Consider the following 16,453-nt stretch of genomic DNA (forward strand, 5'->3'; position numbering starts at 1 on the left):
TCTCTCTCTCTCTCTCTCTCTCTCTCTCTCTCTCTCTCTCTCTCTCTCTCTCTCTCTGGGGGATCTCGTGTGGGGCGGGTGAATGAGCTGCTGGGCCAGTAGGGCGGGGGGGGGGGGGGTGTTTGTTTACATTTTCTGTGCATTTTTGTGTGAAGATTGTTAATTGAAAAATTCAATAAACAAATGTATTAAAAGACTGGTGTATCGGACATTGACTGGGGTGAGAGTGAGTGTGTGTGTGTGTGTGTGTGTGTGTGTGTGTGTGTGTGTGTGTGTGTGGTGGGCAAGCCGTTCAATTAAAATGGCTGACTGATTGGACTGGCTGAATGTCTATAGTTTATTGATTACCTTGCGGTCACGGAATCCGGAGCGTTGCTTCTTCTTCCTCCCCTCGCCGCCTTCTCCCTCGCCGCCCTCGTCACCGCTGCTGCCGCTGGCCTCCACGGACTTCTCAGACTCCGCCTCCGACTCAGACTCCGCCTGTTTCACAAACTCCACCTCCTCCGCCGCCGACGCCGGGTCCTCGGAGGGCCGGACGGAAGGCCCCGCCTCGGCGTGCGCTCTGGGTCGGAACACAGAAGACACGCGGCTTGGATTAGCTGTGTGTGTGTGTGTGTGGTGTCCATGTCCTTAGGCAAGAAGGTTAATTAAAACACAGTTAGCACGTCTCTACATCAGGAGCAGCAGAGTGTTGTAATGTGAGAGAAGCAGTGGGGGCGTGAAGAAGACTGCGTACGGCGCTCCTGCTCGTTCATAACGGAGAGGCTGGCATCAAAACTCCCCTTTGACCGCTTTCGTCCAGATTGATAACATTTGAATAATAGGAGCAAATAGCTGGTGCTGTCTGGGAGGCGTAGGCTGGTGTAACTCTGCTTAATGAGATGAGCGATAACAGGACACACACCAGGTCTGGTGCCACATCTCACCCCCTCGTCAGCCTCTTCCAAACACCCAGAGGCCCCCGTCCGCCGTCACGCCACCTGCTTTGCTCCGGTGAAGAGCGATTATATCAACCCCCCTGCCCGCCGCTACACCTCAACTGAACACATGGACCTCAGTGATGCGAGTGCTGTGCTCACGCCCGGGCCCGGCGGCTCGGACAGGTGACCCAAATGGGACGTGAAGAGGTGAAAACAAACGTTTGTAAATGGGTATTTAAAAAGGGAACGTTTAAAATTTTGGACCACTAGCCCTATTTCAATATTCCAGATTTCAATACCCAAAATAAAAAAAGAGAATAAAAATACTTCTAACTAGGGATGGGCATCGATAGTCGAATAGTTGTTAATTATTTTTTATTTTTTTTATCAATCAGTTTATGCCAGTGTTTCCCCTACCCGCCAACGGGACCCCCCGCCCCTCCAAAAAAATTTTAAATAAAAATGTAAATAGTTAACAATGAGCCCATGTGCACTGAGCCGCTCAAACAACTGCCTGAGATGTGTCAGGTGCTCCTCTGCAGACGTGCTGGCTACCAGAATAGCACGGGCTGTCGTCGGGGCATCCAACGCTGCTACCACATGGTAGTATTTGGTAACATCCTGCGATATTCCTCTCAACTCGAACTGGGCGTCAATATGTTGAAACCAGGGTCGGGGGCTGTGATGCCAGAAGTCGGGCAACTTAATTGCTGCAGCGTAGATAACGTTTGCGTTAACGTTCGCTTCTCCGTCCATGATGTACTCACTCACGTACTTCGGGTCACCAATGTGGGAGTGCAAGAAGGATGCAGACAGTAGTCTTTCCTTTACTTTCCCAACAGTACATACAATCATAGAGTGCAGAGACGTTAGCGTTAGTCGTCGTAGAAGTGACAGCAGCCAGCTGACAGCTGACATATGTAAACACACCCACCGTTTCCTAAAGTCCAGTGAATGTCTGCACCATTGTGTGTGATAAGCGAGTCACCACAACACAACACTTTCTAACTGTTACACTACACTTTCTAAAAGTCACACAACAACACTGTCTAACGGTACACCCATGAACACAGCGTGAGTGGGGCATAGTAATCACTCATCTCAGCAATAAGCCTTACAGGGGCACTTCACCAAAAAACAATGCTGTTAAATTTTTTACATAATCTCACACACGTCCAAAAACGCACACATTCATGTAGGTTATTGAGAGTAAATTAGTTTGAATATGGCCACCAGCGCTGTCATCGGAGAATGAAATGAAATGATAAGGCAGCAGGCCCTATAAGACAAGGTATTGCCATTTCTTCATCTACGTCCTTTCATGGAGCTGTAATTAACAAAACACAATGATTTAATGTCCCCGGTAACATCACTGGTGGCCATATTCAAACTAATTTACTCTCAATAACTGGCAAACTAAATTAATGTGTGAATGTTTATATTGAGTTTTTGGATGTGTGTGGGATTATGTGCAAAATAAATCAGCATTGTTTTTGGTGAAGTGCCCCTTTAAGCCATTCTTCTCTGATTTGGCTCAAACCTGATGGATATGTTGGCAGTCAGCCAAGGACCCGCACTATTGATTTCACACCCAAGCTGTCTGTCAGCACCAGCCATAACTTCCACAGTTCGGTTCTGATGTAACGTCGCGCATCGGCTGACAGCAGGACTGAATTCTGTAATATTTTTCAAATTGGTCAACGGCAAGTATTTTATTTTAATTAATTTTCATCCACAGAAATAGATGGAGTATAAAGTTACACTTTTTTTTTTTTTTGTTTTTGGAAATCTTTATTTCGAACATGTAAATAAAACTAAAACAAATCATTCATCTCTAGCAATGAAATGAAAAAATATATTTTAAATAAAAAAAAAAAGAACACTCAATTTACATGTTCGAAAAGGAGTAGGGAGAAGTATACACTTATTTAATCCTGCCCCTTTTCCACTACTCAAAATTAATGTAATTCCTTACAGATTTAAATCCTTACAAAACAAATACATTTTATATATATATATATATATATATATATATATATATATATATATATATATATATATATATATATATATATATATTAAAAATAATCCCTTCCACATTTGCTTTCAGTTTAGCTGGTCGTCCGTACTAATACACATTGGCCGTATTAGGGGGTGGGAAACTGATGGGTGGGGATCGGGCGTTGTGGACAGCGACTCCTACAGGTCGGTTGGTGCGCCTGCGCAGTAGAATCAGGAAGTGTCGGGGGCAGCGTGAGCCTCCCACGCGTTACTCCTCGACACAGAGATCGAGCTGCGCAGGTGAAAAGATGAGACTGCTGTTACCTCAAGTACCGGAGGGGACTTGTGCTATGTATGACTTAGTCCACATTGCAGCCGGCTTGTGGGAGGCAAGAAACAGCGTCCGTGACAGGGGAGGGTTGAATTGGATGATACGAAATTGGGATGGGAGAAAATATAGAAAAAATGGGAGAAAAAGTGGATACAAAAAAATAAAAAAAAAATCCCTTCCTCAGCCCTGTACCTCTGTTTGAATTGTATTATATTTTGAATGGGGGAAGGCGATACTACAAAGGTTGGCTGTTCAGAGCTCCTGATACTCACCTCTGTGGCCCCGTGTACAACATGGAGATGCCATAGTGAGCCTTGCATGGTCGTTGATATACCTATGTAGGGCTGTCCCCGACTAAGGATTTGGATGGTCGACTAGGATTGGCCAACATTTGCCGTTAGTCGACTATTGGTCGACTTTATAAAAAAAAAATATATATATATATAACGTCACGGTGACCAATTGCAGCCACTCTTATTGTCTGGGGCCAAATACGGCCACGCCCCACTCCCAGCAAAAAGTGGGAATCTCTAGAATGGGTTTGGGGCGGCGCTGTATACGGAAGTAGCTCTCAAGGTGACGATTAGACAACACTTTTTTGTTGTCAGTAGATGGCAGCATTGGTTTAAAATTAAAGGCTGAAAATGTTGAGAACTACAACACTGCATTTCCCAAGAGCGTTAGCACAGGTCGCAGGTCACTGGGATGTGTCTATATTCTCAGACGGGATCTGAACAGCGTTAAACTATTACTGCGACCTCGGTATAGCGACCGAGAATGGCCAACTAATTATCTTAACAAAAGTGCGCTGGTAGCGTTACATATGTTGTCTAAAGGGGGACATTATGGTACAATTTAAGATTCTAATGATAATCGGCATATAAAGGACAAGATAAAGCATCGTTAATTTGTAAGAAACCTCAATGAAAACGGCGCAGGGTGCTATTGTTATGAAAATGTGATAGAATCCTATAAAAATGTGGACGCATTTGGCCTACGTTCCGTTATATATATAATTTTTTTTTTTTTATCATTCCATTTGGGCTGTGGGGGTGCTTAATGTCTGAAGGAGTCGACTGAAGGCTTCTTGTCCTCTGCAAAAGCATGCAATTGGTCCACTGATGGATACATCTTGATATTTGTCTAGTCTAGTGTGTTCATTAGATGGTGAAATCCTCTTTCAGTGCCTCTGTGCCTGTTTTCTTAGGCAGTTAGCCTCTGGTATGCGTGCCATTAGCGTTAGCCACGCTTCTAGGCCTATTTTCTTTTGGAAAGAGGTTGGCCAGTCGACTACGGCTCCTTTCGACCGATTAGTCGACTAATCGATTAATAGGGGTCAGCCCTATACCTATGCATTAAAAATCTTTTTCCTCAGCAAATCTCTTAGTTACATCAATATAGTGCTTTCAGAACAGTCTTATGTTTACAGGTTAAGTTAAGCCTGTGCTACAAAACTATCAACATATGTAGCATCAGTGCTATGTGCAAAGAAAGTTAAAATAAAAAAAAAGATCCATCCTGGAAGGTATTTTCAAAAGGCTCAGTTTTCAGTGACATAAAACTCTGTTTTCCACCGCTTTCACAAGGCTTTCAAAAATATCCGTATAAAACGTGGACATGGCCTCAGTAACACTCAACACTCTAATGACTCCCGCTTGATGAAAAACCAGCTAAGATTCTGACAAACCTGATCTATCCCTTTGATCTTGGTACAGTGAAAATATGATATTTATTCTAAAGACTAGGCTTGATACAGTATGCGTCTGTCAAACGAGCCTAATGCATTTCTAAACATCACATCATGGCTATAAATGGACTCAAAGTAAGACCTTGACATTTTCAATTGTGGTCTATTGTTTTTCTTAAGCAGGGGACACACTTCAGTAATAGCAAGTGGTTCCCAGTGCCATTTTTAAAGTAGTTAAGGGACTAATGGAGAGACCTTTTACCATAAGGTGCCTGAACAAGAAACAGAACAGGCGTAAATTCTAAATGTCAAGGTGAGTGGTAAGTGTAGGTGGGTGTGTGTGTGTGTGTGTGTGTGTGTGTTGTGTGTGTGTGTGTGTGTGTGTGTGTGTGTGTGTGTGTGTGTGTGTGTGAGAGAGAGCTGGGGGATGTGGAGATAAAAAAAACGTTAATATCCCGATATGTAGGCCTATAGGGATTTCTTTATATCGATATGCATATCACAATATCTGCTTAGGTATGGAAAACCACATGTTAGATAATAAAGTGGATGTTCATCATATTTTCAACATGACAAGGGTTATGGCTAGGTTAGGTTATGGCTAGGTTATTTTAGAGGTAGGGGTCATGGCTAGGTTAGGTTAAGGTTAGGTTATTTTAGAGGTAGGGGTTATGTTATGGTTAGGTTAGGGTCCTACCTTGTCCAGAGCAGCCCAGCGCTGGCAGAAGCCCCGGTCACCCCGACCAGCGCCGCCAGCATCAGCCTCCTCCGGGCCGGGCCCCTCACCGCCCCACTGTGGTAGCGCCGAGACGCCTGCACCAGCCCCACGGCAGCCGCAGACAAGGCCCGCAAGCGGAACATCCTGCCCAGGGAGAGAGAGTAAGTAAGTAAGTAAGTATTTATAAAGCACCTTTCATACATGTCATGTAGCTCAAAGTGCTGTACACAAACATAGGCATATATAACGGACCAATAAACACCAGATTCAACCCAAAACAAGGACACAAAGTATCATAGATGCAATGCATGGCTAAATGTGAATGAGTGACAGACTACATGAGTGTGTCATTGTCAACTATGCTGCCGTTCCGTCAGGCTCAGGAAGCTAGATGGCTGCTATCCTGGAGAACCCCTCCCACCCCTCTACGACGAGCTAGTCAAGATGAGAAGCACGTTCAGCCACAGACTCATACACCCCCCCCCCCCCACCCCCCCCCCCCCCCGACACTCAACTAACTGCCTCGGTCAGTCCTTCATACTTGTTTTTACTTCCTGTACCCCCCCCCGGTCGCTAGCTACAGTAAGGATCACTTCTATTATATCGCATAGAGAAATACCAAGAGAAAGAAGAGGTTTCTCCCCTGATGGTCATGAGATTTTCTGAGGCAGCTTTTCGCAGACAATAGGAACGATCCTTGAGACACTTTATGTCATCTTCCAAGCAAAAAGAAAATAAATAAATACAACTTATGGCAAAAAACAACAGCACAAAACTAAACGGTCTGAGGCGTGATATTGAGGTTAAGGTTATTCTCTGTAACACTGACATTCCAATTGAAAATCATGTGTTGTTGTTTACTTTGTGCTGAATGTGGAGCGCATGAATAATATTTCATTCCTCAGGGGAGCTGCTCAAGCTGCTCGAGCAGCCTGGCTTTTGTTGTGCTTTCAGTGGAGGTTAGAAGATACAGTAGATCTCAAATGTGGTGCCAGTAGTTTCTACAATAAAAATAGATATTGTTGTTATAGCTATTTGAGTTGTAATCAGGGGACCACACATGGGGCCGTGAGCCAACGGGCCTGGCTCATAGCAAACTCTAGAACTCTCATCTTAATTGCATCAAATGACTTGTCGGTTATGTTCAATTATAGCCTAATTGATTGATTTGCTAAAAGTAAGTGATGACAGCGAATAAATTAAGTTCTTATAGTAGACAATGTTCCAAATGGTCCAGAACTCAGCCGCCCGCCTCCTCACAAACACCCGGTCCCGTGAAGTTCTGAACACATCACTCCTATCCTCCACTCCCTCCACTGGCTCCCGATCAAACACAGCATAAACTTTAAAACACTACTCCTCACCTTCAAACTGATTGATCTCCTTCTTCCCTACCGCCCCACCCATTCCCTCCGGTCCTCCTCCACTGCCTCCCTCACTGTCCCGAGTCCCGACATCCAAGCTTAAAAACGTTGGTGATTGGGCCTTCTCTCGTACTGCACCCCGACTCTGGAACTCCCTCCCTCAGTCCATCAGAGACTCCCCTACACTCTCCACCTTCAAAGCTCGCCTCAAAACCCACCTGTTCTCCCTTGCCTTCAACCCCCCCCACCCATAACCCCCCCCCCCCTCCAACCTGATTGATGTCTGTCTCCAGTCTTTTTGTGCTATCATGCTGTCTTCCCTGTTCCCCCCATGGTCTCATGTTCCTTTTGTTTTTGTTTCTTTGTTCTTTCTTTGTTTTTGTTTCTTTGCTTTTGTTTTTGTTTTTACTTTTGCTCCCGACTATGGTCAGCGACTTCGGGTTATTGAGAAGCGCTATATAAATTAAATGAATTATTATTATTATTGACGATATTCTTTTAACAGGGATAATGATGATAATGAACGAATAATGGTTTCAAACAGTAATTGATAGTCAGTAACACAGGGTTGACGCGTTGATTATATGTGAAGAAAATTAAATATATTAGATAGCCTGAGAGACGGCACGGCACATTGTTCTGAGAGGTGAGGATCTACAGACAGACCTTTTAAAACAGTACTTTCGAAATCAAACATTAAGAATGGGAAATGGCAAAAAAAATGTAATGACCCAGCACAATATTGATGTAACTAAGATTTTTTTGAATGCATGTATATCAACAACAGTGGTGTAATAATGGAATGCCTGGCAATGTACAAAGACCCCTGCGTGGTGGACACCACACGGTCGAGGACTGGGTGGTCCTGCCCCCCCCGAGACGAGAGTCGCCCCCTGCCCGTGTTCCAGGGCACCACCCAGGCTCCGTGGCACTGACTCAGCAGAATAAGAGAAAGGGAGGGGGGCTGTTTCCTGAGTCTAGCCAGAGTGCAGTTTCTCCTGAATTACACAGGAACACACAACACCCAGGGAGCAAGGACATGGAGCAGACGGAACGACTGGAAAACAACTTCTCCAAGCAGCGGCGGTGTGACTCTGAGGCTAATTAAACGCTCTCGCCAAGAAGGGGCGCCTGCTCCTCTACTCTGGCACAGAGTTTAGAGCTAATGAACTTCAAAAGGATTGTCCCTCTGCTGGCCCGCGTGGCCCGCTGGCACCCCGAAAGCACGGGGAGTTGGCAGCCCAACAATGCAGCGCAACCTCACCAAAGTGCGGGGGGGGGGGGGGCGTGACCTTGTGCTGAATTTCAATCAAGTTGATGGTTTCAAGAGACCACACTCCGTGTAGCGGTGAGAGAACCAAGAGAACGGTTTCAAAAGAGTCTTTAGATTTGATACCGTGGCATTTTGAATTGACCCGTCTCAAAACCATGCCCTCTTTCCTTCATCCTCCAAACACAACTGTCGCTTCCCTCAGACAATTTGGAAGTCTCAATTTTATTTAATAGGTATTCAGCTACTTGACAATTCTACACATGTCCTTCAGTTTCCCTGAAAACTACTAGCTAGCATGGGGTGACAGTGGCTCAGGAGGTAGAGCGGTGAGTCTGGTAATCAGAAGGTTCCCAGTTCGATTCCGGTGTCGAAGTGTGTCCTTGAGCAAGACAACTGTTCCTGATAAGCAGGTTGGCAGTTGGCAGCACCGTCCAATGTGTGAGTGAATGGGTGAATGTGAGGGATAAGTTGTAAAGCGATTTGGATAAAAGCGCTATATAAACGCAGTCCATTTACCATTTACTGACGGGGCGACAATGTGGAGACAATTTGGTGGAGAAAACAACGATCATGGCTTGAATGAGTTAGTAATGTAATCACTTTAATGAGTTAGTAATGTAATCACTTTAATGAGTTAGTAATGTAATCACTTTAATGAGTTAGTAATGTAATCACTTGGATGAGTTAGTAATGTAATCACTTTAATGAGTTAGTAATGTAATCACTTTAATGAGTTAGTAATGTAATCACTTTAATGAGTTAGTAATGTAATCACTTGGATGAGTTAGTAATGTAATCACTTTAATGAGTTAGTAATGTAATCACTTTAATGAGTTAGTAATGTAATCACTTTAATGTAGGGATGCCCCGATCACGTTTTTTGCCACCGATACCGATCACCGATCGTCGTGAGCCATATCGGCCGATACCGATACTGATCCGATACCGATCGTTTTTGATTAAAAAGAAATTAAAAATTATTTTATATAAAAAGTTTTTTTTTTTAATAAAATATATATATTATACAATTAGACTTGTACTTGTATTATCTGCGAGACATCGCCACCACGCAACAAGTCAAAATGCTCGCTATCTGCAAACAGCTCCACTGTCTGTGTGTACTCTAGTAGCCCTAGCTCCAAAAAGGATTCTCCGGCGCTGCAGCGGGACCCTATTGGTAACGTTATGCTTTGGTCATTTCACATTCAGCAAGCCCTCAGCTCGAATACGCATTCAATCAATGTTATAAGACATTGATATCAGGAGCTATCTGTAGCTACTGCTAGCCGGCTAGATGACATTAAGACAACTATTTAGTTCAATCGGACATTTCGTTTTGAACCGTGAACTAACGTCAGCTAACGCAAGCTAACGCAAGCTAACGGAGATATCAACATGGGCTACTGGACTTCCTGGGGCATTTGTTGATATCCGGAGCTATCAGTAGCTAGCCGGCTAAATACCGTTAGACAATGCCTACTAAAAGTGAATAGTTGATTGGGTAATTTTGTTTAAACAGTAACGATAGCTAGGTAGCTAACGTTAGCGCAGGTCGAATGCACTACAGACTCGAGCAGAGGAGCCGCACCTCCGTGTTTACAAACTCTACACGGGTACGGGCGGGGCTAGGGAGGAGGAGCAGTTTGCAGGTCCTGTGCGTCTGAGACAAGCGAGTGAGATATCCACTTGATCAGTTTCCGCGATCGGCGAATATGACTAATTATCGGAATTCCCCGATCGCATATTTATACTGATTATCGGCCGATAACGATCGGTGGCCGATCGATCGGGGCATCCCTACTTTAATGAGTTAGTAATGTAATCACTTTAATGAGTTAGTAATGTAATCACTTGAATGAGTTAGTAATGTAATCACTTGAATGAGTTAGTAATGTAATCACTTTAATGAGTCAGTAATGTAATCACTTGAATGAGTTAGTAATGTAATCACTTGAATGAGTTAGTAATGTAATCACTTTAATGAGTTAGTAATGTAATCACTTTAATGAGTTAGTAATGTAATCACTTTAATGAGTTAGTAATGTAATCACTTTAATGAGTTAGTAATGTAATACTTTAATGAGTTAGTAATGTAATCACTTGAATGAGTTAGTAATGTAATCACTTGAATGAGTTAGTAGTGTAATCACTTTAATGAGTTAGTAATGTAATCACTTGAATGAGTTAGTGATGTAATCACTTGAATGAGTTAGTGATGTAATCACTTGAATGAGTTAGTGATGTAATCACTTGAATGAGTTAGTAATGTAATCACTTTAATGAGTTAGTAATGTAATCACTTGGATGAGTTAGTAATGTAATCACTTTAATGAGTTAGTAATGTAATCACTTTAATGAGTTAGTAATGTAATCACTTGAATGAGTTAGTAATGTAATCACTTTAATGAGTTAGTAATGCAATCACTTGAATGAGTTAGTAATGTAATCACTTTAATGAGTTAGTAATGTAATCACTTTAATGAGTTAGTAATGCAATCACTTGAATGAGTTAGTAATGTAATCACTTTAATGAGTTAGTAATGTAATCACTTTAATGAGTTAGTAATGTGATCACTTTAATGAGTTAGTAATGTAATCACTTTAATGAGTTAGTAATGTAATCACTTTAATGAGTTAGTAATCACTTTAATGAGTTAGTAATGTGATCACTTTAATTAGTTAGTAATGTAATCACTTTAATGAGTTAGTAATGTAATCACTTTAATGAGTTAGTAATGTGATCACTTTAATGAGTTAGTAATGTAATCACTTTAATGAGTTAGTAATGTGATCACTTTAATGAGTTAGTAATGTAATCACTTTAATGAGTTAGTAATGTAATCACTTGAATGAGTTAGTAATGTAATCACTTTAATGAGTTAGTAATGTAATCACTTTAATGAGTTAGTAATGTAATCACTTTAATGAGTTAGTAATGTAATCACTTTAATGAGTTAGTAATGTGATCACTTTAATGAGTTAGTAATGTAATCACTTGGATGAGTTAGTAATGTGATCACTTTAATGAGTTAGTAATGTAATCACTTTAATGAGTTAGTAATGTAATCACTTGAATGAGTTAGTAATGTAATCACTTTAATGAGTTAGTAATGTAATCACTTGAATGAGTTAGTAATGTAATCACTTGAATGAGTTAGTAATGTAATCACTTGAATGAGTTAGTAATGTAATCACTTTAATGAGTTAGTAATGTAATCACTTTAATGAGTTAGTAATGTAATCACTTGGATGAGTTAGTAATGTAATCACTTGGATGAGTTAGTAATGTAATCACTTGGATGAGTTAGTAATGTAATCACTTTAATGAGTTAGTAATGTAATAACTTTAATGAGTTAGTAATGTAATCACTTTAATGAGTTAGTAATGTAATCACTTTAATGAGTTAGTATCACTTTAATGAGTTAGTAATGTAATCACTTGGATGAGTTAGTAATGTAATCACTTGGATGAGTTAGTAATGTAATCACTTTAATGAGTTAGTAATGTAATCACTTGGATGAGTTAGTAATGTAATCACTTTAATGAGTTAGTAATGTAATCACTTGGATGAGTTAGTAATGTAATCACTTGGATGAGTTAGTAATGTAATCACTTTAATGAGTTAGTAATGTAATCACTTGGATGAGTTAGTAATGTAATCACTTGGATGAGTTAGTAATGTAATCACTTTAATGAGTTAGTAATGTAATCGCTTGAATGAGTTAGTAATGTAATCACTTTAATGAGTTAGTAATGTAATCACTTGAATGAGTTAGTAATGTAATCACTTGAATGAGTTAGTAATGTAATCACTTTAATGAGTTAGTAATGTAATCACTTGAATGAGTTAGTAATGTAATCACTTTAATGAGTTAGTAATGTAATCACTTTAATGAGTTAGTAATGTAATCACTTTAATGAGTTAGTAATGTAATCACTTGAATGAGTTAGTAATGTAATCACTTTAATGAGTTAGTAATGTAATCACTTTAATGAGTTAGTAATGTAATCACTTGGATGAGTTAGTAATGTAATCACTTGGATGAGTTAGTAATGTAATCACTTTAATGAGTTAGTAATGTAATCACTTTAATTAGTTAGTAATGTAATCACTTTAATGAGTTAGTAATGTAATCACTTGAATGAGTTAGTAATGTAATCACTTTAATGAGTTAGACCCAGGGGGCGACAGTGGCTCAGGTTCCCAGTTCAATTCCCGCTCCTCCCGGGCAGTGTGTCGAAGTGCCCTCGAGCAAGACACTTAACCCCCAACTGCTCCCGATGAGCAGGTTGGCACCTTGCATGGTCGCCTCGCCGTGAATGTGAGGAACAAATAATAAATTCAGTCCAGCCTATATACCCAGGAGGACTTGGCGATGCTCATTGTAGATGGTTTGTGTGGTTTGTCAGATCACACTATAGCTTACACCTGCACTGGCTGCACAAGTGCTGCTGTCAGATCGAAGCCTCATATAGTAGGGTTTATTCTTAATCCCCGAGGGGAAACATGGTTTGCCACCAGAGGAAATACACAAACAAGAAACAATTACATACAGCACAAGTTACATAACACAGTAAATAGAAGAGAAGAAGAGAGCCTCTCAACACAGAGCTAGCGGTGTTCGTTAACACTTTCAGTGCCGGCCTCCGTTTCCTATTTACCCCGTTGAATGCCGCCACCCACTTCAATGATAGAGCTCTCATATTTGCGAACGCATAAACTATATCTTAAATTATGGCTATGTGTCTAATCTGGCCGTCGCTTATCAATGACTTGTTTGAAGTCAACAATGTCGAAACGGATTGTTTAAAAAAAAAAAAATTATCGGTTAATTTCCGTTTGATACCATTTTGAAAAACTCACGTTTCTTGAAACTTCCAGAAGATTTCAGAAGATTCTGTGATAAACGCCCTTTACTGTAATACACATAACGCACACGCTGATATATAGGTGAAAATAGCTCCGATTATCCCAATACTGGTAAAATAGATTCCTTACCTCAGATCAGATGTTCTCCAAAAAGATTATTCCAATTCCTGATTGCCATTCCAAATATCGATCGCGTTTATTGATCCAACGCTGGGTACTGGAAATATGTATTCCACGCTGTTCTGACTGTCCACAATGAGTCCGATCGGCTCGGGTTACTTGCCTGAGAAGTAAAATGTGGATTCCAGATTTCTCTTTTCTCATCCATTTTCATTGAGTCCATTCCAATGCGTGCATTACCATCCGGGAGACGACAGGGGCGGTATTTTCCCTATTAGAGTTCAGACAAATCCCCACTGGTAACGTGAGGCTAGATTGATGAAATATGAATGAAAATCGCTAATAAAAAAAATAACGATTAAAAACGAGATATCTCGTCGGCTGGCACTCAACGGTTGGCATGAACTAACGAGATAGCTCATCGCTGGCACCCAAAGTGTTAAAGAATTTAACCGCAGCAGGAACAAAAAACCTTCTCAATCGCTCAGTAGAGCATCGAGGCATCAAAAGCCTATCGCTAAATGAGCTTCGCAGAGCATCAAATATATTGTACAGAGGGTGGCCTTCAAAAGATAGAATGGTGTTCAATTTAGTCTTAGTTCGCTTGACAATAATGATCTCCAAGGAATCAGGAGGGAGACCAATCACTGAGCCAGCCTTTTTAATGATTTTATTTATACGGTTTGTGTCAGTAACCGTGATGCTGCCCCCCCCCCCCCCCCCCCCCTCCCCCAGCAGAGAGCACAGCATAAAAAGGGACACTAGCAAGGATACCTTGATACAGTAGAACACATGAAGAAGTGACCTGCTGATATCAAAGGATCTAAGCTTCCTCACATGAAAAGGCAGAGACTGGGCTTTCTTGAACACAGAATCTGTGTTCTTCTTTCAGTCCAGCTTGCTGTCCAGGTGGACACCAAGATACATATAGAACTGGACTATTTCTACCTCCTGCCCCCTAATGATGACAGGAGAGACATTCACCTTCTTCCTACTGAAGTTGACGACTAACTCTTTGGTCTTTTCGACATTAAGTTGTAAAGAATTGGCATCACACCAGTGGACAAATGAGTCAATCTCCTTTTTATAGGCTTGGTCATCACCTTTGTTGATGAGACCGATCAGAGCCGTATCATCTGAGAGTTTCTGCACATGGCCTCGCTGTGTCTGCAGTCCGCAGTATAAAGAACAAAGAGGAAGGGAGCCAAAACTGTTCCCTGAGGGGCTAGAATATGTGGCTGGATAGTATTGATCAGAGTCCACATATCCGGGGACTTGACATGGACCACACACATCGACAGTGTAGTGAAGAAGGCACGGCAACGCCTCTACTTCCTTAGGCGCCTAAGGAAGTTCCAAGTCAGTCAGAAGATCCTTAAGAACTTCTACTTGTGCACAATAGAGAGCATCCTGACTGGTAACATCACCTCCTGGTTTGGGAATAGCACCGCACACGACCGCAGCAGACTGCAGACTGCCCGTTCAGTCAAACACACAATTGGAGGTGGGCTTCCCACTCTCCAGGACATTTATAACGAGCGTTGCAGGGCCAAGGCTAAAAGAATAATCAAATACTCTAGTCACCCAAACAACTGCCTCTTTGAACTGCTGCGGTCAGGCACGCGCTACCAGAGTCTCATGGCCAGTACAGAGAGACTCAGAAGGAGCTTCTATCCCCAGGCCATCAGGATGCTCAACGACAATGACACTATGTAACAACCCATCATCTACACTCACTGCACACACATCCACATGTACACAGACACACTCCCTTTAAACAAACACTCACCTTAACACCCACTTTATTCACTTAGTTTAGACACTTTAACACTTTATATTTATCTATTATTAAAGAGATTTGCACCACATTCATACCTCATTTGCACCCTACCCCAAGTTTTTGTACCTCTGCATTCTACCTCACTGTCATTTTACTCTGTATTGTATATTGTATATATATTGACTTTACCTACTTTTTACTTACTTTCTTTTTACTGTATGTAGCACACTATCAGGGGCTCATACAGAAACAAGCATTTCATTATAAAGTATTCTGTATTTTGTTCTGACAAATAATAAACAAACTTGAAACTTGAACTTGATCTCCAGTCAGTCTTTCAGGAATTATATATTATATATATATATACACACTTTATTTTAACTATTATTTTTAAGATTCAACCCAATTTTATATACCTATTTTTAGGGGTGTAAATATTTGACCACACAGCGATTCGATGCATCATGAAATCTCTTCATTTGATACACAAATGTGGCTGGGGGAATGTGGCTGGGGGAACTGATTCACTCAGCATGACTATAGGTCAATAAAAAACCCACCTACTGTATAAAAAAATGAATTATAAAAATTGAAAGATTTTAAATAAAGAAATTCGAATTGATTCTAACATTTTCAAATCGATGCAGTTGAATAGTCACCTTAGGATCGATGCATTGCATCGATGCATTGTTACACCCCTACTATTTTTACACATTTATATCCCATATAACTCTGTATGATAACATGTACAATAATGCTGTATATATATATATGTATCGACATCCGTCTGAATATACCTGCATATAATCCTATTTACATACCTGTAGATACTGTCTATAACTGTACATATCCTTTCCCTACCTACTAGCTGGCCAGTATGACTGACTACCGTACTGTCTTTATACCTTCATCACTGTATATAATACTATAACACTGTACATCTGATTAGCACTATTACTCAGTAGTTCTCATTTATATATTTTATATCCAGTTTTAATCATCTGTACATTATTACTATCGCACTTTAATGTTACATTTGCACGATGATAAGATGCTAACTTATTTTTGTTGTACTGTACTTATGCTGTATGATAACGATACATTTGAATCTAATGTAAGATTCAGCCCAATTTTAACAACCAATGATTCAGCCCAATTTTAACAACCAATGATTCAGCCCAATTTTAACAACCAATGATTCAGCCCAATTTTAACAACCAATGATTCAGCCCAATTTTAACAACCTATGAGATTCTTTTTTGGCCGACCAAGCAGTGTTCCCAGGGTTGCATCCTAAAACCACCATCATGTTCCTTGTCAAAAGGTACTATATCTTCCATTTAATTAGTTTTAATTTGAAAGCTTCTGGTGCCTGTGGGAAATTGATG

At 40.9% G+C, this 16,453-nt stretch overlaps 1 protein-coding gene across 1 annotated transcript in view; it reads right to left on the minus strand.

Moving 5' to 3' along the window:
* The window catches only part of micu1 (mitochondrial calcium uptake 1), a 180,106-nt gene that overhangs the window by 148,029 nt on the left and 15,624 nt on the right, over window positions 1–16,453 (minus strand). Inside the window, 2 exon segments of the mRNA XM_084321252.1 lie at window positions 349–562; window positions 5,637–5,801. Of these exon segments, the coding sequence (XP_084177378.1) occupies window positions 349–562; window positions 5,637–5,800 (378 nt within the window). The 5' untranslated portion in view covers window position 5,801.

The sequence above is a fragment of the Notolepis coatsorum genome (assembly GCF_963971535.1).
Source record: "Notolepis coatsorum genome assembly, chromosome: 9".
Taxonomy (NCBI): Eukaryota; Metazoa; Chordata; class Actinopteri; order Aulopiformes; family Paralepididae; genus Notolepis; species Notolepis coatsorum.